The 22,467-nt window shown below is 40.3% G+C and overlaps 1 protein-coding gene across 10 annotated transcripts in view; it reads right to left on the bottom strand.

Annotated features, from left to right (window-relative positions):
* Positions 1 to 8,122: 8,122 nt before the first annotated feature.
* LOC125446972 (putative RNA-binding protein Luc7-like 2) overlaps positions 8,123 to 22,467 on the bottom strand; it is a 71,621-nt gene continuing 57,276 nt past the window's right edge. For 9 of the 10 annotated variants that reach the window (XM_059640583.1, XM_048521021.2, XM_048521018.2 and 6 more), the window contains 4 exons: positions 19,162 to 19,250; positions 14,845 to 14,874; positions 12,418 to 12,630; positions 8,123 to 10,824 (listed from right to left, as the gene is read on the bottom strand). In XM_059640583.1, coding sequence (XP_059496566.1) covers positions 10,683 to 10,824; positions 12,418 to 12,630; positions 14,845 to 14,874; positions 19,162 to 19,250 — 474 coding nt within the window. In that variant the 3' untranslated portion in view covers positions 8,123 to 10,682. Of the gene's footprint in view, positions 10,825 to 12,417; positions 12,631 to 14,840; positions 14,875 to 19,161; positions 19,251 to 22,467 lie in introns of those variants that run through there. The other variant, XM_059640585.1, reaches the window with a different exon arrangement.

Here is a 22,467-nt window from a genome sequence, read left to right as displayed (position 1 = left end):
TGCAAATGCTGGAAAAGCACAACAGGTTCAGAGACATCGAGGAGAAATGGCAGGAATATTTTTGAGTAGAGCCCATTGTTCCCTCTTAATTTTATTTGCATTTGGTAGGACAAAGCTCTTCTACTTTTATGTGTATTGACATTTTAAAACAAAGATTCTTTTCCAGAACTAGGTCACTGAATCTGAAATGTTAATTCTGTTTTTTCTCCACAGATGCTGCCAGACCTGCTGAGCTTCTCCAGCAATTTCTGTTTTTGTTTCAAGTAAATAAATAGTTTTTCGATTGTACAAAATATGAATGTTGCTGAAAAAAGCCAAAGCTTTTTATCTTGCAAATAGAACACTTGCAACAATACCAATTTAGAGGAATAACTAACTTTTTTATCGTGCAAGAATGCTGTTGTTTGGCAAGTGGACTGATTGATACAGACGTTGATGTGGAGAATTTGCCAGTTTGATTGACAGTTAACTGCCAGGCTTTGCTTACATTTTAAACCAGTCAGGTTGACCCTGATCAGCCAAGGTATAGCCCTAAGAAATGAATCAGCAAAGGGCTGCCATACATATTGTTCAGTTGGGACAAACTTATCAGCTTAATTCTATGCAGACTCAGGAACCAGATATTCGCTGGTTAACGTCTTAGAACAATGCCTTATCTAGAGTCAGTCAGCTTAAAATCAAAACGAAGCGTGGCAGTTAACCGTCCATCATCATTAATAGATACATTCTCTGTGGCAAGCATATACTATTCAGAGTCCACTTGCCAATCAATCAGCACTCTTTCTCTCAAAATACAAATGTGTCTTTTCCCTTGAATGGGCATTCTTGGGAACTGTCCCAAAATGAAAAGCTTTCACTAAATATCTTTCAGGAATAAACAAGTAAGGTTTGATATTTGTTGAATTTGACTTGTATTTTATGTAAGATACTGTTCACATTCATCTTCCTCTCTTTCAGTGATGGGAACGTTTTGTCAAGGCTGACAACTGTTTCTTTAGAGGTGGGGTTGTATCAATTTCAAAACATCTTACATGGGTCTCTTCCAGTCTGTTGAGATTTGAATTTGACCTGATTAATGAACCTGAAGGCACACCCGCAATTAGTACTGAAGGTTTGCAAGATGCCAGAAACATTAATTAACCCAGCCAAATAATGTTCAAAATGTACTTAGAATACATTTCTTGTTGCAAATAAAACATTTTGCATTTGCAGTTGAACACTGATTCATCGGTTTGTACAGCCAGGTTTAAGTCTACTGGTGAAAGAGCTTATTGTCATTTCCTAAGCTGTAATTGTGATTTACAGAAACTAATATTTTGTTACCGAATGTAGACCACCTGCAGCTCATTTTTTGGAAATTATGTATGAAAAGCTCACTTAGTCTTGTGATGAAATAAAACAACCATAGAGAGAGATCCCTTGTTTCACTTTTGAGGCAGTAGACCTTTCTTTGAGGTATGTTTAAATTTTGACTTTTGCATTGTGATAAGCTTCATTGACATGACATAATTCCTTTGAAACTGCAGCACAGTTCAGACAACTCCCCGAGAAAATGTAACAGTGGCTGCAAAATAATAACTGTCTCTCTGTAAACTTTGTTACAGCATCATTATCAATGTTTTCCACTGTACTGAAGTCACAAAAAATCATTCACAGAAAACAGACGTGATAACCAGTGCACTTCATTCAAAACATCTGAATGGTAACACCAATTTTCAAAGTGTCAGTTCACTCCACAAACTTTGCTTTCTTTTAAAAGATGCACATGCTGGAAAGCAGAAATTTTAAAAATGCTGGAACTACTCAGTACTGGTGAATACAGAACATTTCATACTGATGACATTTTCATCAGAGCTTTGTATTAAACAGTCGATCTGCTAAATGTTCCTGTTGGTTTCATTATTTGTACACATCCAGCCATAATGAATCTCTAGGCCTTCTGTAAGTGTGGTACTCACCTTAAATGTAGGTAGCTACACTGTCACACCCTTCCAGTGAGACATTCATTTCATTTAGTCAGAATCATCCTTAGATGAATTAGATTGCAACAGACATAGAACTGCTTGATAGCATTTGTAATATTCTGGGCATTGCATGCACTTCATTGGATAATACTAGTATGTGACAGACATTTCTATGTTCTAAAAATCACACATACAAAACTTACATGTCATGCACAACCATGCTGTTGCCGTCAACTCAGCACACAAGCAAACAGCTGCCATTATCTCATTTCGAATTCGTGCTAATAGATCGCACAAATTCAAAGGCATAACTCTTGCTTCTCCAGGTGGTAAGAACATTAATATTCTTTGCTGTGTGGCTGTTATTTGCTGGAAATATGGATGTGTTTGTATTTATGACACAAGTTCTTTACCAGTCAGAACTATTTTCTGCTATCCATTCATTAATGTACTCTTATTTCAATGCAGATTTTGCCAACACTGAAGTCCAACATTTTAATATACCTTTATATAAATTAATGAGCTTTTTGAACTAAGTTATATTTCAGATTGCCCAATTTTCATGCAAATTAATTCTTGACTACATATAAATTCACTCAGAGGGAGGTGGTGGTGTAGCGGTAGTATCATGGAACTAGTACTCCACGCTAACGTGGTTTGAATCAAATTTTTTAAAAATCAGTAATTAAAAGCTAGTCTGATGAACAGGAGATCATTATTACAAAGACCCATCAGGTCACTAATGTCATTTTTATAGGGAAATCTGATTTCTTTACCTGATCTGGCATGTGTGACTCCATACCCATCGCAATGTGTTAACTCTAAGTGCTCCCTGAATAAAACCTAGCTAGCCACTCAGTTACATCACACAGCTGTAAAGTATAAAGAACAACACTCTTTGGTTAGGTGCATACCTAGCACAAAGGATGACACCTGTGGATGGAGAGAGTAAGAGATAACGGGAACTGCAGATGCTGGAGAATTCCAAGATAATAAAATGTGAGGCTGGATGAACACAGCAGGCCAAGCAGCATCTCAGGAGCACAAAAGCTGACGTTTCGGGCCTAGACCCTTCATCAGAGAGGGGGATGGGGAGAGGGAACTGGAATAAATAGGGAGAGAGGGGGAGGCGGACCGAAGATGGAGAGTAAAGAAGATAGGTGGAGAGAGTGTAGGTGGGGAGGTAGGGAGGGGATAGGTCAGTCCAGGGAAGACGGACAGGTCAAGGAGGTGGGATGAGGTTAGTGGGTAGCTGGGGGTGCGGCTTGGGGCGGGAGGAAGGGATGGGTGAGAGGAAGAACAGGTTAGGGAGGCAGAGACAGGTTGGACTGGTTTTGGGATGCAGTGGGTGGGGGGGGGGGGAAGAGCTGGGCTGGTTGTGTGGTGCGGTGGGGGGAGGGGACAAACTGGGCTGGTTTAGGGATGCAGTAGGGGAAGGGGAGATTTTGAAACTGGTGAAGTCCACATTGATACCATATGGCTGCAGGGTTCCCAGGCGGAATATGAGTTGCTGTTCCTGCAACCTTCAGGTGGCATCATTGTGGCAGTGCAGGAGGCCCATGATGGACATGTCATCTAAAGAATGGGAGGGGGAGTGGAAATGGTTTGCGACTGGGAGGTGCAGTTGTTTGTTGCGAACTGAGCGGAGGTGTTCTGCAAAGCGGTCCCCAAGCCTCCGCTTGGTTTCCCCAATGTAGAGGAAGCCGCACCGGGTATAGTGGATGCAGTATACCACATTGGCAGATGTGCAGGTGAACCTCTGCTTAATGTGGAATGTCATCTTGGGGCCTGGGATGGGGGTGAGGGAGGAGGTGTGGGGGCAAGTGTAGCATTTCCTGCGGTTGCAGGGGAAGGTGCTGGGTGTGGTGGGGTTGGAGGGCAGTCTGGAGCGAAGAAGGGAGTCACGGAGAGAGTGGTCTCTCCGGAAAGCAGACAGGGGAGGGGATGGAAAAATGTCTTGGGTGGTGGGGTCGGATTGTAAATGGTGGAAGTGTCGGAGGATAATGCGTTGTATCCGGAGGTTGGTAGGGTGGTGTGTGAGAACGAGGGGGATCTTCTTGGGGCGGTTGTGGCGGGGGCAGGGTGTGAGGGATGTGTTGCGGGAAATACGGGAGACGCGGTCAAGGGCGTTCTCGATCACTGTGGGGGGAAAGTTGCAGTCCTTAATGAACTTGGACATCTGGGATGTGCGGGAGTGGAATGTCTTATCATGGGAGCAGATGCGGCGGAGGCGGAGGAATTGGGAATAGGGGATGGAAATTTTGCAGGAGGGTGGGTGGGAGGAGGTGTATTCTAGGTAGCTGTGGGAGTCGGTGGCCTTGAAATGGACATCAGTTACAAGCTGGTTGCCTGAGATGGAGACTGAGAGGTCCAGGAAGGTGAGGGATGTGCTGGAGATGGCCCAGGTGAACTGAAGGTTGGGGTGGAAGGTGTTGGTGAAGTGGATGAACTGTTCGAGCTCCTCTGGGGAGCAAGAGGCGGCGCCGATACAGTCATCAATGTACCGGAGGAAGAGGTGGGGTTTGGGGCCTGTGTAGGTGCGGAAGAGGGACTGTTCCACGTAACCTACAAAGAGGCAGGCATAGCTGGGGCCCATGCGGGTGCCCATGGCCACCCCCTTAGTCTGTAGGAAGTGGGAGGAGTCAAAAGAGAAGTTGTTGAGTGTGAGGACGAGTTCAGCTAGGCGGATGAGAGTGTCGGTGGAGGGGGACTGGTCCGGCCTGCGCGACAGGAAGAAGCGGAGGGCCTTGAGGCCATCTACATGCGGAATGCAGGTGTACAGGGACTGGACGTCCATGGTGAATATGAGGTGTTGGGGGCCAGGGATGTGGATGGAGGTCAGTTATCTCAGCTCCAGGCCATCTCTGCAGGATTTTGTCAGGGTAGTGTCCTAGACCCCAACCGTCTCCAGCTGCTTCACCAATGACCGTCTCTCCATAATAAGGACAAAGATGGGATGTTTGCTGATGACTGCACATTTTTATCATTTAATTCTTTAAATACTGAAACAGTGCCTCGATAGTAAGTGGCAACAACATTTGTATCACACAAATGGCAGTCAATAACTATTTACATGTAAATCCTCTTGATGCTCAATGGCATTGCCATCACTGAATTCTTCATTTTCATTATCTCAACATAATGGGAGCTACAATTGACCAGAAATTGAACTGGACCAGTCATATAAATACTGTGGCTAAAAAGTAGAACAGAAGCTAGGTATTCTGAAGCAAGTGAATCATCTCCTACTTCCCCAATGCCTGTCCATCATCTACAAATCCAAACCTAAATTGTTTAATCTGATCAAGATCACTACCAATGCATCCTGCCTGATGACTATCCATCAACATTCACTCTCTTCACCATTAACAGTGTCAGCAGTGTGTACAACATTTAAAATACATCGCAATATTTCACCAATCTGGACTGTTTCAAACTCTCAGCCTCTTCCTCCTAGAAGGACAAGGTCAGCAAGGAAACACTACTCAAGTTTCCCTTCCAACTTGGAAGCAAATCCTCGATGCCTCGTCATTGCTTGGTCAAAATACTGAAACTCCCCTCCCTTACAGCGCTGCAAATGTCCTTATCACTGCAGCGGTTCAATACAATAGCTTACCATCACACCTTCTCCAGGGCAGTAAGTGCTGGTGTAGACTGCGATGTCCACTTTCCGTGAATGAACACAAAAGTCAGTTGCCATGGTGAAATGTGAAATTTTAAATAATCTGATATTCAAATACCAACCAATTTATTTGACTTTTGGTGCAATGGCTTTATCACACATTTTACTGCTGGGTCTTGGCTGGGCTTCTGGGACAAAAGTGGGTCCTATATCAAATGAGTTTGGTAGTCTCATCCAGCCTGGGTGGATGCATTATGAAATATCTCTGTTGCCATCATATCCTGAGGTGACCTTCTGTCCTAGAAGTAGGAACGCTCTCACTATGCCACAAGACCCTTGTGATCCTGTTATTTGGCACAGGTACAAGTGAAGAACTATTTTCAGATCTGCAGAGTAGGCTATTGTGTCAACTGGTAAATGAGTTGATGCCATAAGTCATCGTGAATGGGTATGATTTAGTGGCCATTAGAGAGATATGGTTGCAGCATGGTCATAACGGAGTTAAATATCCAGGGGTATCAGACTATTCGGTAGGACAATCAGGAAGGACAGAGAGGCAGTGTAGCTCTGATGTTTAAGGATGACATTAGGGTGATAGTGAGAGATGATATATGTTCGATGGAGAAAAAGGTTGAATCAGTATGGGAGAAAATTAGAAATAGTAATAAAATAGGCAGAGTCTACAGGCCACCAAAAAAATAACACCACGGTGGGCAGGCAATAAAGAAATAACTGATGCACATAAAAACAATACAGCAATTATCATGGGGGATTTTAATCTACATGTTGATTGGTCAAACAAGTTAGTCAAGGGAGCCTTGAGAAGTTCACAGAATGTATTCGTGAAATATTTGTAATGGAACCTACAAGGGAACAAGCTATCCTAGATTCAGACTTGTGTAGTAAGACAAGAATAACTTATGGCCTGATAGTTAGGGATCCTCTTGGAAGGAGTAATCAGAGTATGGTTGAATTTAAAATACAGATGGAGGGGTGAGAAAGTAAAATCCAAAACCAGTGTCTTGTACTTAAAGGAGACTACAATGGGGCAGGGGAGCAGTTGACTAAAACAGACTGGAAGCAAAGACTCTATGATGGGACAATTGAGGACATTCAAAGTGATTTTTCACAGTGCTCGGCAAAAGTATATACCAGTGAAAAGGAAGGACTGTAGGAAAAGGATAATCAGCCACTGATTGCTAAGGAAATAAAGAAGGGCATCAAATTGAAAGCAAATGCATACAGAAGTGGCTAGGATTAGTGGGAAACTCGGGGATTGGGAAATCTTCAAAAGGTCAACAAGGAAGCCACAAAAAAAGCTATAAAGAGATTGAGTGAGTAAACTAGCTTAGAATATAAAAAAACCCAAACATTTCTACCAATATACAAAATGAAAAAGTAGCTAAGGTAAACATTAGTTCTTTAGAGGGTGAAGGGAATTTAATAATGGGAAATGAAGAAATAGCCGAGGCACAGAGCTGGTATTTTGTGTCAATCTTCACAGCGGAAGACACAAATCACATGTCAATAATTGATACAGGGAGACTGTAGCAGGGGATGACCTAGAAACAATCGTTATCACTAAAGAGGTAGTGTTGGGTAAGATAGTAGGGCTAAACGTAGACAAGTCTCCCAGCCCCGATGGAATACATTCCAGGGCACTGAAAGCAATGTTGGGGAGAATAGCAAACGTGCTCGTGGTAATTTACCAAAAACAGCAAATGTGACGTCATTGTTTAAAAAAAGGTAGACAAAAGGCAGGTAAACTACAGGACAGCAGCTTAACTTCTGACCGAGTTGAGGAGGAACTTCTTCAACCAGTAAAGCAGTTGAGGCTACCTCTTAGAATGCTTTTAAGGCAAAGATGCATAGATTTTTGAACAGTAATTAAGGGTTATGGTGAGCAGGTGGCTAAGTAGAGCTGAGTCCACAAAAAGATCAGCCATGATCTTCTTGAAAGGCACAGCAGACCCAATGGGCCAAATGGCCTACTCCTGCTCCTATTTATGTTTTTAAATACAGGACATTATATCTGTTCCTTGCAATTCCAGTGAAATATGCCTGAAAGTTTACAAACACTGATAATCCCAAATGCTGTTTGCGTTATTTTTATGTTAACTGCAAAACACACCTGGGATCGTCACACAGAATTAGTCAGAACTACTGTTCTGGGGACCACCTATAGCATAAATCAAGAAACTGGGCACTTGCATTCTTCAGAGACTGTCTACTTGCACTAAATAGTTGGAACAGTTAAATTGGTCTGAAGATTCCAGAGTATACTAAAATTCTCAAGTCACTGTGGTCAAATCATAATCAATTAATGATACTTTTCTTTCTCAAACTGGAAACTGTTGAGGTCTCTTGCAAGAAAAACATACAACTCCTTCTGAACTGTTACTAATTATGAACAGCTTAACCTGGGACTGCTCACATCCAAGTACGAGTGGATTTCAGTCAAATGCCCGGCAATAAAATTAACTGGCATAAGTTCATTTCAAGTTTCTGATTCAGGGAAATAATAATGTAAAGCTACCACTGTACAGATAGATTTAATCAACAAATAAGATAGAAACTACATTGTCTATTGAAAGTACAATAATATTAATTGCAGGAGGAAGGAACAAGGAAGCATCTCAAGCTATACTCACTGATTGCAAAAAAAGCCAGTTTTCTTTTTTTAAACCCCCATTTTAGATTTTCTAGGTTTTTTAAGGATAACAATCAGTAGAGCTTGGACTCTCATATCTGGTTAATAATGTTGCCATTATACCATATGAGGCTTAATAGTCATTCCTTACAATAGCAATTAAAATGGAGTGTGCTCAGTTTAAAAAAAAATCAACCAGTTCAACCCCAGGAAAAGCAAAACAAATGCATTTCTGTTACGCGTCTTAACTCTGCAAGAACAAGTTTACCACTTGCAAAGGAGTAGAATTAACCATGGAACCAGCATTGCACCTTATTAGTGGAATAGAACAAGGCACAAGTGGCCAAAGGTTCCAACAGACTCACCAAGTCAGCAGAGGAAGACAATATCAGTTCGTTTTAATTGCAAACAAGTATTCATCACAATTTGATACAACACAGGAAAACTTAAATTGTTTGAAACTCTTATTAAATGTTTTTCAGAAAATTTATTTCAATTGTTTTCAATTAACAATATAAAGTATAGACAAGAAATCATGTAAGGAAAAGTGATTAAAGGGGAATAAAATAAAACCTTGTTATTTGGGTCGTAAATTGTAGACTCAGAAATCTCTGACCAAATGACCATTGAGGACTTAGTAAGTGATGGGGCAAGCAGTGTAACAGCTAGTAACCAAAGTACCCAATGCAGAAAAATAATGCTGCTAAGGATACTAAGGAACATCACACCGGACTATTCTTATAGAACATAAGTCAGTTTCTCAAAGTAAAGTGGACCACTTAAAAAAAATAAAATCAGTGTAATTGTGGGATGACCACAATTGGCAAACAAAAATGAGCGATATAATCATCATGGAATACACTGGTATATTTTAGATCTGTGACACCCTGGTGCCTGCCACAGACAACACCTTAAAGCTGCCTGGAGTATGCCATGTATGCACAAGCATGTAAAAATCCCAGGATTCTCAACTCCTACAAAACAATATCCATAAATTGTTTTTAATGTGCGGAAAATTGTTTTCTGTTCCTTGGGTAAACAATGAACCATTTTTGTGTGAATAATGAACACTAAACATTACTCATGGGCATGATTTCAAAAAATAAAAAGTTCATGAGTAAAACTAGAAAATAACAGGGATGTGTATCGTATTCCAGAGGTGTGCTGAAGGCATGCTGAAGTTTTTTTTGGGATTACATGCACACAAAGCCAGTAAAGTCTTTTCTTGGTGGTGTTTCTGGATACAGTCCTAAATAGCTACTGAAGTCACATTAACTCCCTTTTGGACCCTTTCAATCTGAACTAACACAGCAATTGCAAGAATAAAACCAAGCCCCTTTAATTATACTAAAAGGTACAGATACAGACAAAATACAAACTTGACAATTTAGGATTCTAGTTTACAAAAATGTCTTGGTGCACAGTCAGATCTATACTTAGGCAAAAATCTTCCAAGTCAAATTTGTATTTTATTTATAAATGGAAAGGCAGAGGTGGTGAAATGAAGGTGAAGAAAGGGTCAAGTTTATCTGAAGCAGTTGAATTTTACCTCATGAATCCTATTTGGTGATTTAACAAATGGGTAGCAAATTTGTTTCACCATATAAGTTAATTAAAAATAAAACTTTTTTTCTCTCCAACCAAACCAAGGAGACTTCTCTGGCTGTAACTGAATACAACAATCAAGGTTCTATCAGATTAATATTTAACAAACACACCAATGTTATGGAAGGATGATGCAGAGGGAGAGAGGAGAGTTTCTTCTGAGTGCGAGAAGAGAAACTTTTTTTTGGTGAGAAACACCTAGGTTACTTTTGGACTGTTTCTCTGACCTAAATGCAAGAAATTCTGAAAGATTTTGCTCAATAGTTGAAAGTCAATGTCACTGCCACTGTCAAAAACAATGGAACTTTGACACAGACAAACACTATGATTTTTGGGAAATTTCTGAAGTAAAAACTATCACAGGTACAAGGATCAAAGCCAGCACAACCAACAGGAACAAGCAAATAAGAAACTGCTTGGTGACAAAGCAGTAACTCCCAAAGCTACCGGGTCCACTTCTTTTTATTTAGGCTTCAGAAAAGAAAATGTCACGAGTTTCGGATCCACACTTTTAAAAAATGCAAAACAAATTATTTGATTATTCAAAACTAAACAGCAACCTCATGCCAATGGAAGGAGAAACCCTAATGTCTGTGGCATTAAAGCGCTGGTACATGCACACACAGTACATTCTAGGCACCTCCAGCTGCTGCCTTCAAAACCAGTTGGTTAAACTGACAAAACATCTTGAACATTTTCAACTATCTAATTTTTTTTAAGTTATCAGTCACCTAGCTGCTGGAATTTTTTTCTAAGTCCGAAAACAAAACAAGAGCTCCCCTAGTTGAGTTAAACAATCAGAAAGACATCTTCTGCCCCAGTTCCAAAAATGTTTTGTCTGTTAGATTTCTCCTGCTTCTCGTTCCTCAGAGCTGTGTTCTGATTTTCCATTAGCACTCTCATAGGAACGCTTTTTCTCCCTGCGATCCTTCTCCCTTGATTTTTCTCGGTCTCGATCTCTGGATCTGTCTCGGTCTCGTGACCTAGAAAAATGGTTTAATCTTAGCTTAGCATATTACCAAAGTTAACTCCTACAATCAATTTACTAGACATCAGTCCTGCAAGGTACACTAAGAAAATTATCCCAGGATAGTTTTCACTTTAATCAATAATTCTGGAGCTCATATTATGCATGGTTTTGTACCCTAACTCGAAAACAATGGAGCTTCCTGACTTTAATGATCAAAACAAACAATTTGAAATATAAATTCTGCAATGTAAACTAATTTGAAGAGAAGATATTATAACTGGGAAACATGCACACAGCAGCATGAGAATGGAACAGTCATCTTAGTCTTTATTTTGTTCAGAATTTTAAACAGGCAATAACAGTTTAACAAGTTTTCAAATTATTGAAAACAAGGTCAAATATGTGTCCTCTCCTCATTCTTTAAAGGTTGTGCTCAGTGGTAGGGGTGGCATGGAGGCTTAATGGTCAGCACTGCTGCCTCACAGCGCCAGGGACGTGGTTCGATTCCATCGCCAAGCCACTGTCTGTGTGGGTTTCCTCCGGGTGCTCTGGTTTCCTCCCGCAGTCCAAAGAAGTGCAGGCTAGGTGGATCGGCCATGCTAAATTGCCCATTGTGTTCAGGGATGTGTAGACTAGATGGGATATAGGGCGAAGGGTCTGGATGCTTTGAGGGGCGGTGTGGGCTTGTTGGGCCGAAGGGCCTGTTTCCACCCTGTAGGAATTCTACAAGTTCTATGCGTATATTGCAGTAACAGTTCTCAATGGGAAACAGCCATTAGTTCTTTGGAAAAGCTGGAGACAACTCCCAAAGTTCCACCATATCCAGGATGCAGCTGATGACCAGTAGTTTGGTTAGCTGAAGAACTGAGCCTTGAGGTTGTATTCTCATCAATGGATGGTTGAGAGTTATTCTACCCATTCTTGATACGGAAGAATATTTCTAACAATTAGTTAGCCCCAGCTAGGCAAGAAGTATGAAGTTAACCTGCTCTGTTGATTGTCTCATTTTAGGATATTAAATTCCAGTAGCATGCTAAGATGTACTGAAACAAATTGTGCAGTAATGGAAGGGGGAAAAAAAGAGTTGCCCTAATGGACAAGGATTGAAGCAGTGGGTTACCTATGTGAGAATAATAGGTTTCTAGAGAATAAATAATGATTTGGTCAGGAAAACAAAACAGAAGTGAATCCAAATAGAGTAGAGGGAAGATCAAAGAGTGAATAAAGATGCCACAGGAACTACACAAAATAATTTACAGAGAACCTTTGCTAATTTATCAAGACATTTACTTATATCTTAAATTACTACTGATACCTTTTACATACACTTCCTGAAATAAAAAAAAGTAGTAACCAGTAGCGGTTTAAGAAGAAAGTTGAACAACAGAGCTGGTCAAAAAGGAAGGTTTTCATAAAAGATTGTTTTCATGTGGAATTAACATTATTAAAGTGCTTATTTCTCCTATGGAAAAGGAGAAGTTCTTCTGACGTGGTTGTTTAATTGCAACAAACAAATTTTATATACAAGACAGAAATGTCAGATTTATAATATATTAATTAATCTCAGACATACTGACAAGCTAATCTATAACATGAAGCTACATACTTTCGTTTAGAGCTTTTCTCTCTGCTCCGGTCTCTCTCTCGTTCTCTGTCTCTTGAGCTATGCCTGCTGCGGTGGTGACTGCGGCTTCTGCTTCTGCTTCCAGATCGAGACTTGTGTCGACGACGCCGGTCCCTTGATCTAGAGCGGGAACGTTTGCGTCGGTCATGGGATGCAGACCTGGATCGATGTCGACGGCGTTCCCTTGATCTTGATCTGCAAAAAGATTTAGCCCCACCCCATAATTATTCCCTTTACCATCAGTTGTTATTTAGATAATTCTGAAATGATAATCAACAGGAACCTGCCGATTCTTCCCTTCTGCTTCATCCAATACAATGCTTATGAACTGCATCTTCACCTTCATCACGTAAAGATAGTTATCATTTGGTTCATTAACTTTCCAATAGTTCTTCTGTAGTGCTTTTTATTTTGCTGGCGAACCCCCTCTACTGTTTTGGATAGGGCCCTTGATTGTGTCTGTTCATTCCCTATACTCGTTCTCTTGTCCCTTCTCTTCTCAGAACTATGAGAGAGAGTTCTCAGTATCCTCGTTTTCATCCAACTAGCCTCCACATTCAGTACAACTTCTACCATCTCCAGTGTGATGCCAAACAAATATATTTCTCCCCATCTGTTTTCAGCATTCCAAAGGGGTCATTTCCTTCATGGTGCCCTGGTCCATTCTCTCACACCCAATATCCCCTATTCTTCCCATGGCACCTTGCCATACAGATTTGGAGAAATACAGTACCAACACTTAACTTCTTGATTCTCACCGTTCAAGACCCTAAACTTGGGTTTTTGGTGAAACAATAATTTATAATGTTTAGAATTTAATAAACTGTATTCACAGCTCATGAAGAAGTCCCCTCTACACAGTGGAGGTAAAACACAGATAAGCTGACCAATTTGCAGAACATTTCTACTCAGTTTACAAGCAAGATTATTTTAAGTCTTGCCCTATCCCATCACACTCTAGCCTCAACCTCCTACTGTGTTCCAACGAAGTGCAATGTAAACTCGAGAAACAGCAGGTCATCTATTGCTTTAGCACTCTACAATCTTGCAGACACAACAATGAGCTCAAAAATGTCAAATCATGAGTTCTGTTCCTCTTTTCAAGTTGGCTATGATTCTGCTATACCCATTTCAAACCCTCTAAAACACTGCCGGAGATACTATAATTGAAAAAGGAGTGCCAATTTTGAATAATTCCACATGAATTGAAGATAGGCTCAATTATTTCCTGCACATGGTATTCCAACAATCTCGGGTGACAGACAGTGGATTATATTACAGAATGGAATTGCAATAAAAGAAATACATCTTCCCACTCAGTTCTTCTGAAACAGTATACCATTACAACGTAAAGTACCTTTTTAAAAATTCATTCATGGGATGGGGGCAGTGGGGCGGGCAGTGAACTGCTGGCTAGGCAGCGTTTACTGTCTATCCCAAATTGCCTAGACGGCAGGTAAGCATCAACCACATTGGTGTGGCCTGGAGTCACACATAGGTCAGACTGGGTAAGGATGACAGTTTCTTTCCCTAAAGTATGTTAGTGAATCAGATGGGTTTTACTGACAATTGACAATGGATTTTATTGTTATCTGTAGATACTTAATTCCAGATTTTTAAACTGAATTCAAATTCCAACGTCTGCTGTGGCAGGATTTGAACTTGGGCCCCCAGAATATTATGTGGGTCTCTGGATTAGTAGTCCAGTGACAATACCACTAGACCATCACCTTGGTAAAAGCTTTGGCTTTCGATCTTGCATTCATATGATTATGATGAAAGAAACAGATTTGCAGAAAGTGACACCAATCCATGGCACAAGAAGGTGGTGCTGATTGGTCAGGTCATCATTGCCATGGAAATGCGGCAGGAACAGTTAACTGTTAACGTGAATTTTCATATCAAACAGGCAGTCTTTTTATGAGCCCTAGGTTAGAAGTTGCTTTATGTCAACAGCAATTACAATCACCTCTGGAACTACTGATCATTAGCATGTTCAAAGTGTGTTTAGGTCAGAGTGTTAAAAACTGTGGGAGAATCTAAGCAGAGTTTGAAAGAATTACTGGTCAGGAGGTATTTCCTTGATAGTCATAATAATTGCCTGATTAATTAAGATCAGCAACAAAACAATGAGAATATTAGAAATGCTTTTGTGGAGCAGTTGCCCATAAAGCTGTAATTTTATATTTCTAACTGTATTAAATGGACTTAGCTTCTGAATATGGTTAGTTGGAGTGAACCAAATTGATATAAGAGAAAGTGCCTTGTGAAGAAACAAAGAGGAGATCTTTACATTCACTTTACGCTTTTGACTGAAACACTTTTGCCTTAGGTTCTCTCTTTTCATTTCGCAAGTCCCAGTATTCATGAATGCAAATGTATTAGCTAAGATGTTAAAACAAACGTTACCTTTTACGATCCCGGCTGCGAGATCTGGTCCTACAAAATTAAGGAAAATGTATTAACGATGAACATAAGTGAATCTGCGTTTGCGATAGTAAAGTGTTCTAGTATTCATGCTGCATATGGGAATTTCTCAGCTAATAAACTCAAGATATGGAACAAACTACTGCTACAAACTTAATGATGAATTCAGACATTTCATGGACACATTTTAAGATGGAATAAACGTCAACCTTCCTTCTCTTTTGAGGGAGACCATTAACATTGTAAATGAAATTCAAACCCTGGTTATTTACTGAAAGAATTATGCTGCAAGATCTCAAGTTATAAACAGAACCCTTTACTACTTAAGAGTTAAACAAAGCGAGCATTGCTAACACTATATTTTACAAAAACTATTCTTTAAGCCAAAAATTCTCAACACCGTATTTGCGGTTCTACTTTTGTTTCCACCAGGAGTTCCCCTATATGGGATTTTGACGGTTTCTGTACTTTTCCCAGATCACGCCAAGGTGTGCCACAACCTTCAGAAACTCACTTATGATTCTCCACAGTGTTCCAATACTTTGCCGAGGGGTGAAACCTCTTGAGGTCCTTCCCACCAGAATTCAGCTATGTGACTCTCCAACTCTCAATAAGTATCTTATGATGGCAGACAACCCAACTCAAGCATGGGCCTTACTAGATTCTTGCTTAGTTACTCTAATTCAGAAATATCCCCGATTTATGAAGGCCTCCATCGCCTGATCCACAGCCAGTTTACATATCCTTACAGATTTTCTCTTTCTTTGCCTGTTTCTAAGCAGTTTCAGATCCAATCATTAAGTGACGGTTTCCCAAGCTGCTTTTAAGCTATATTTCAGTGAGTAAACACGTAAGTAAAATGAAAATAAAAGGGTTCCTCCCTGCATAACCTATTTCCAAAGCAATGTGGCGTATCTGGGATGTGTGAGATAAAAAATTAAAACAATTAATTTTAATTTTAAAATCAATCCTTTGAGGCAGAAAGCACATGCTACTCTACAATCTTACTTCTCTTCCCCTTCGTTTGCCCAATCTGGAATCCACATTGTATGAAAGAAGGTTGACTGTTTCTGGAATGCTCTTCTTTATAAGGCAGTGAAGAGGGTGAAAAGTTGTTGGGTAGGGAGGATTGTGGTGCTATTAGCTCAATTGTAACCTTCATAAATGGCGGAGGAAGCTCAGGAGACCAAGTAGCCTACTTCTGCACCTTGTTTGCAGATGTTTGTGGAAAATTAATATGAATGGTGAATGGTAGCACTCGACTGCACTTTTAGGCTTTTGAAACATAGGATTTAGGGCCTGTCTCACCCTCAGAAAGACTACGGCTGATCTGGCTATGACCATCACCAATAACAGACTAATCTAATCACCGGCCCTTGACATTCAATGGTGTTATCATCACTGAATCCCTCACTTAACAACATTTTGGGTGTTATCATTGACCAGAAACTCAACTGGACTCAACACATTAACACAGTGGCTACAACAGCAGGCCAGAAGCTATGAATACTGCAGTGAGTAACAACTCCTGACACCTCACAGCCTGTCCACCATCTATAAGGCACAAGTCAGGAGTGTGATGAAATACTCCCCACTTGCCTGGATGAGTGGAGCCCCAACAATACCCAAGAAGCTTGACACTATCCAGGGCAAAGCAGCCTGCTTGGCTGGCACTACATCCACAAGCATCCACTCCCTCCACCGACGCTCAGTAGCAGCAGTGTGTACTATCCACATGATAGACTGCAGAAATTCACAAAAGCTCCACAGACAGCAACTTCTAAACTCACAATCACTTCCATCTAGAAGGATAAGGGCAGCAGTTATATGAGAACACCACCACCTGAAAGTACACCTCCAAGCCACTCACCAACCTGACTTGGAAATATATTGTCATTTCCTGACTGTTGCTGGGTCAAAATCATGGAAGTCCCTCCCTCACGGCATCGTGGCTGATCACCACCACCTTCTCAAGGGCAACTACGCATAGGCAAGAAATGCTGGCCAGCCTGAGACACCCACATCCCACAAATGAATAGGAAAATCTAGATGTGGTCTAAACTCACCTTTCCTGTCTACATCCCATAAGATTCCCTTGAATGTCAAATATCCAACCTGCCCTTGAAGAAATTCAATAATCCTGTCTCCACTGAAAAAATCTCATCACCATCTCACTGTACTTGGTGGTTCTTATCTCCACCACAAGAGGAACATGTGCTCTCCATACCCACAAAGATCTATTCTCTTTCAATAGATCACACCTCATTCTTCTGAAGTCCAGAACATAGTAACAGGAGTAGGACCATTCAGCCCATCGAGCTGCCTTGCATTCAATATGATCATGGATGATCAAATATCAGTCTTTTACTCCTATCCCATAACTGTGTATGCCATTAAAAAGGTGAAATTCATCAAACTCTACCTAAACATACTTAAAGACTGAGCTTCTCGAGCGCTCTGTTCCTTACTTTGTTTCACTCTCCTTGAAATAGATGACAACATTCTGTCTACCTCAGGTACCAGTAACCATGATCCCTTTATTCCTCCGAATTCAGCAGTCTGTCTTCCTTTAAATAATATGCTCTTTTTATATTCTTTCTGCTAAAATGGAAAAGTTCACATTTTCCCCATGAGACTCAAGTTGATGTTTTTTTCCTGTATATTCACAACTTGTCTATAACCCCTTGTAAATTGTCCAGTTCCTCTTTGACAACTTACTTTCCTATCTACCTTAGTGTCATCAGTAAATTTAGCTAGCATATAAATGGTACCTTAATTTAGTCACACTGGTATAAACTGCAACTAGTTGAGGCTGCAACCTTAATCCCTGCAGCACTCCACTGATTACTGCCTGCCAATCCAAAAAATGCTGTCCCACATTGAATACATTATGCAGGGAGGTAACCTTTTAATTTTCATTTTACTTAGGTGTTTACTCACTGAAATACAGCTTGGAAACAGTCACTTGATGGCTGGATCTGAAACAGCTTAGAAACAGGCAAAGAAAGAGCAAATCTGTCAAGATATGTAAACTGGCTGTGGACCAGGAGGTGGAGGCCATCATAAAATCAGGGATATTTCTGAATTGGCGTCACTAAGCAAGAATCTAATAAGGCACATGCTTGAGTTGGGGTGTCTTACCAAATTCTCACCACAGTTTCTTGTATTATTCATTTTTACAGACACTAATCCCACAAATAAATCACGAAATTTGACATTTTTGCAACAGTCAATGACAAAATTAAGTTAAATGTAGGGATAACTGTACCCTATTGTGCACACATGCAAAAATACAGAATACAATGCCTCTAGTCCTGATACAAGTACGTAAGTGGTGGGTGCATAGTGCTGTCCTAGATTAAACTTACTTGTGAAGGAGACTGAAATGTCTGCCAAGATTTCAAGAAAGATGTGAAACTGACGCTTTCTGTTCTCAGGTTGGTTGCAAAGAACCTAGGCACTATGTGTAAGGGAATTCTCCCTCTTGTCCAGCCGGCAATCAGAATGAAACTCATTATCTTTGTGGTATCTAGTTACATTCAAATTATCTGTCATGTTCCCTAGTTTGCCAATAATCTCTGCTGAAAATCCTTATTGAATACTTTCTGAAGTCCACTTGGGTAAGATCAATACAAGTTCCCAATACACTGCAACAGTATCTTCTCCGAACAACATTCAAATTGTTTACAGTGCCATGACCCAACCTACATAAATCAATGTTGACTCTAACCAGCAAAGAAAACGTGAACTGGAAGTGAAAGAGTAATGCAAGGCAGCAATTAAGGTGAAAGACCACACTCAAAGACACTCCTCTCAGGTGGTCATGAATCTGTGAAATTCTTTACCACAGAGGGCTGTTAAGACTGGGTCTTTAAGCATATTCAAGGCTGAGATAGCAGCCTATTTCTGCTCCTGTGTTTTATGGTCTTAAAAAAGGGGAAAGGGAGCAATTCCATCAGGAGCAAAGACCTTATCATAGTCTAAACAGCAGGGAGTTTATTTGGAAGTTTGAATTTTGAAGGATACTCAAAATTATTGGCAACATAATGGCACTGGAACATCAGAATCAGGCTGGACTGGAAGGGTGATCACCATCAAGGTCAAATAGACATTGACATGAATAAACTGATACATGCAAGATATCATGCAGCTATGTTCTTTGTTATGAAATATAACCAGTGGACTATAAATCTCAACTGAAGGGGCATTTCAACTTTTATGAAGTTAAACTGAATTGCTTCGCATAGAAATAGCCAAGTGTTGTGCATCTCTGAAATACGAAAAGAACAAGCCACTAACCTTCTTTTCATTCTTTCCTCCTTTTCTCTTTCTTCTCTTCGTTTCAGACGCTCTTGAGTTCTTTTCTCCTGTTTCTCAGCAACAAGTTTCTTCAGGAAAAAGAAAACAGGATTACACTCAGTAACCTGATTATTCGAGTAACAAATGGATTAAATCAAGGATATGAAGGTGTGTCAAGATGTTCAGCCCTTGACTACAACTCCACAGATTGTTGAGGTAGAAATCATTACAACAAGATTTGAATAAAAAACTACACTAGCTGATGTAACAAACTGAATTCAACACAGGGAAAATTGTAATTCAAATAGAAATTGTTGCTATTTGATGAACCCTGAAAGCTTCGGTTATGGCCATGTGACAAAAGACATTTCTTGATTTTCACATATGCAGGTTTTATATTGTACTATGGCCTCACTCACAAAGCATAAATCATACTTGCCCAAGCGGCGAGAAAAGGCAAAACATGACAGATATGAAAGCCATGAATCTACATGTAGCAAAAAGAAACAAATAAAAGGTACCAATCAACAAACATCAACCAATTAAAACTACCAAGGGAACTAATTAAATCTCTGAGCTTTATTTCCACAAAATCTTATTGAAAATAAAACTTGTAGATTTTCACAGAATTGTGACAGCACAGAAGGAGACCATTGTTGACGCAATGCTGCCTTTCTAGAGGTGCAATTCATCTAGAGTTCAGCCCTGCATATGCTTCCTTTTTAATAATAATCCAATTTTCTTTTGAATGACTTGATTGAACCTGCCTTTGGCAGTGCATTCTAGAAGCTAACCATTCACTGTGCGCATAAGTTTTCCTTCACATTTCAATTACTTCTTTAGGTAATTTCCTTAAATTCGAGCTCGATTAGTCTTTTCTTGCCACCCCACACAACTTTGAAATCTTTGCTGAAGTAAAGCATCTAAGATCATCGTTTTCTATGAATGATCTAACCAATGGTTACTTCGCTTTAATTAATTTGTACATCTCTACAGGGGTTGGGTAGCTTAGTTAGCTGGATAGTGATGCAAACAGCATGGGTTCAATTCCTACACCAACTGATGTTGCCACGAAGGACACTTCTCCTGAAACTCACTTGACGTAGGGTCACCCTCAGGTTAAACTACGATCAGTAAATTCTCTTCCTCTCTATCGAGAGAACAGCTCTGTGTTCGGTAGGACTATGGTAACATTATCTTAACAACTCTATTTGTAAAACCAAGGAAACCTATTATACAATCTTCAGCTTGAACTTTTCCACGTCAACAAAGGATTTAACTTCTTGAATGTCCAGTCTAGCACCGTATATTTGGATGAATAAAAAGCAATATTTGAAATGATCTAAATGGCCGACTGACTGCTGCCATCTATCTCCAAAGTATAATAAATCTAAGAGTCAGGATGAGATGCTTCAGTTACATGGAGCTATAGTTGTATGGTCAGACTCCATCTGGAATATTAGCTTTATGGTAATACTCTGCGCTTTGCATTAGTCTTCAGATCTCAAATCTCTTGGCTTCTCAATAGTTCCTAATCCAGTGCCATTCTAAACATTTTCCAATTTGTCATTCTTACACCCAAATTGGATACACATCAAGAAAGGATGTGGCCACAGCACAGATCCTTTTGGAATAATACTATCCACAACCTTCCAGTAGAATACATTTCTTTTATGAATTCTCTACAATCTCAACGAATTATCAATTCATGTCACCAAGTCATTTCCAATTTCCAATAATCTCCTGTGCAGAACCTTATCAGATATCTTCTGAAAAACCACATGCATAATATTCATACACCATCCCATATACACCATATTAGTGGGCTCTTCACCAAAGCCCAATGCCAAGAACCAAAGGCTGATAAATTTTGGATAGGCAATGGCCTATTGGTATTATCACTGGATTGTTAATCCAGAGACTCCGGTAGTGTCCTGGGTATCTGGGTTTGAATCGTACCTCAGCAACATAAATCTGCATCTAATGATTAGATTACCTACAGTGTGGAAACAGGCCCTTCGGCCCAACAAGTCCACATCGCCCCTTGAAGCATCCCACCCAGAGCCATCCTCCTATAATCCACACACCCCTGAACACTACGGGCAATTTAACATGGCCAATCCACCTAACCTGCACATCTTTGGACTGTGGGAGGAAACCGGAGCACCTGGAGGAAATCCACGCAGGCACGGGGAGAATGTGCAAACTCCACACAGACAGTCGCTCGAGGCTGGAATCGAACCCGGGTCCCTGGTGCTGTGAGGCTGCAGTGCTAACCACTGAGCCACCGTGCCGCCCTTATGATGACCATGAATTCATTGCCTGTATGCAGGTTCAGTGAGGAAATCAGGAAAGCTAATAAAATTCTTGCACAGGATGCAGGCATTGCTGTTTGGCCAACATTTATTGCCCATTCTTAACTGCTCGGAAGGCATTTAAGTGTCAACCATCTTGTTGTGGGAGCCATATGTAGCCCAGTCCAGATAACAATGTAAAATTTCCTTCCCTAAAAGGACATCAATGAATCAGATGAGTTTTCAGATCAAATGATACCGGTAACGTGGTTTCCATGAGACTCGCTTTTTATTCCAGATTGTTACTGAAATCAAATTTCACCATCTGCTACAGTGCAATTCAAATCAATTCCCTTCTATTAGATAATAAAATGTGAGGCTGGATGAACACAGCAGGCCAAGCAGCATCTCAGGAGCACAAAAGCTGACGTTTCGGGCCTAGACCCTTCATCAGAGCCTGATGAAGGGTCTAGGCCCGAAACGTCAGCTTTTGTGCTCCTGAGATGCTGCTTGGCCTGCTGTGTTCATCCAGCCTCACATTTTATTATCTTGGAATCTCCAGCATCTGCAGTTCCCATTATCTCCCTTCTATTAGACTTGTTTCTGGATAAACAGTTCTGTAGCTTTACTACTATACCAACCCTGCCCCAATAAGAGGAGTGCATAGGTGAAAATTGCTGAGTACCAGTTGTATGTTTCCTGTAATTTTTAATTAATATTTTTTTGTCCTCAAACTGTCTACACGATATGAAGTGCGTATTACAAACATTAGGTCTATTAAAATCGTACTGAGTGGAACACACTGTATGGGTACAAGCTGATTATTATTGTACATTCTGGAATATTTAATTTGAAATGTTTTTGTCATAATATTATGAATAAAGAATATTTTTGCAAAGATGAAATAATTTTTCAATACTCCTTAGTTACAGAGGTAGGGAAATGGATATTGAAAGTATTACATCCTTATTTAAAGAAGGGAACATTAGGGGCATTTAAACAGTCTTTGGAA

This window comes from Stegostoma tigrinum, chromosome 38 (assembly GCF_030684315.1).
Source record: "Stegostoma tigrinum isolate sSteTig4 chromosome 38, sSteTig4.hap1, whole genome shotgun sequence".
Classification (NCBI taxonomy): Eukaryota; Metazoa; Chordata; class Chondrichthyes; order Orectolobiformes; family Stegostomatidae; genus Stegostoma; species Stegostoma tigrinum.
The sequence above is the reverse complement of the archived record's forward strand: the minus strand, read 5'-3'. Positions and strand labels throughout refer to the sequence as shown.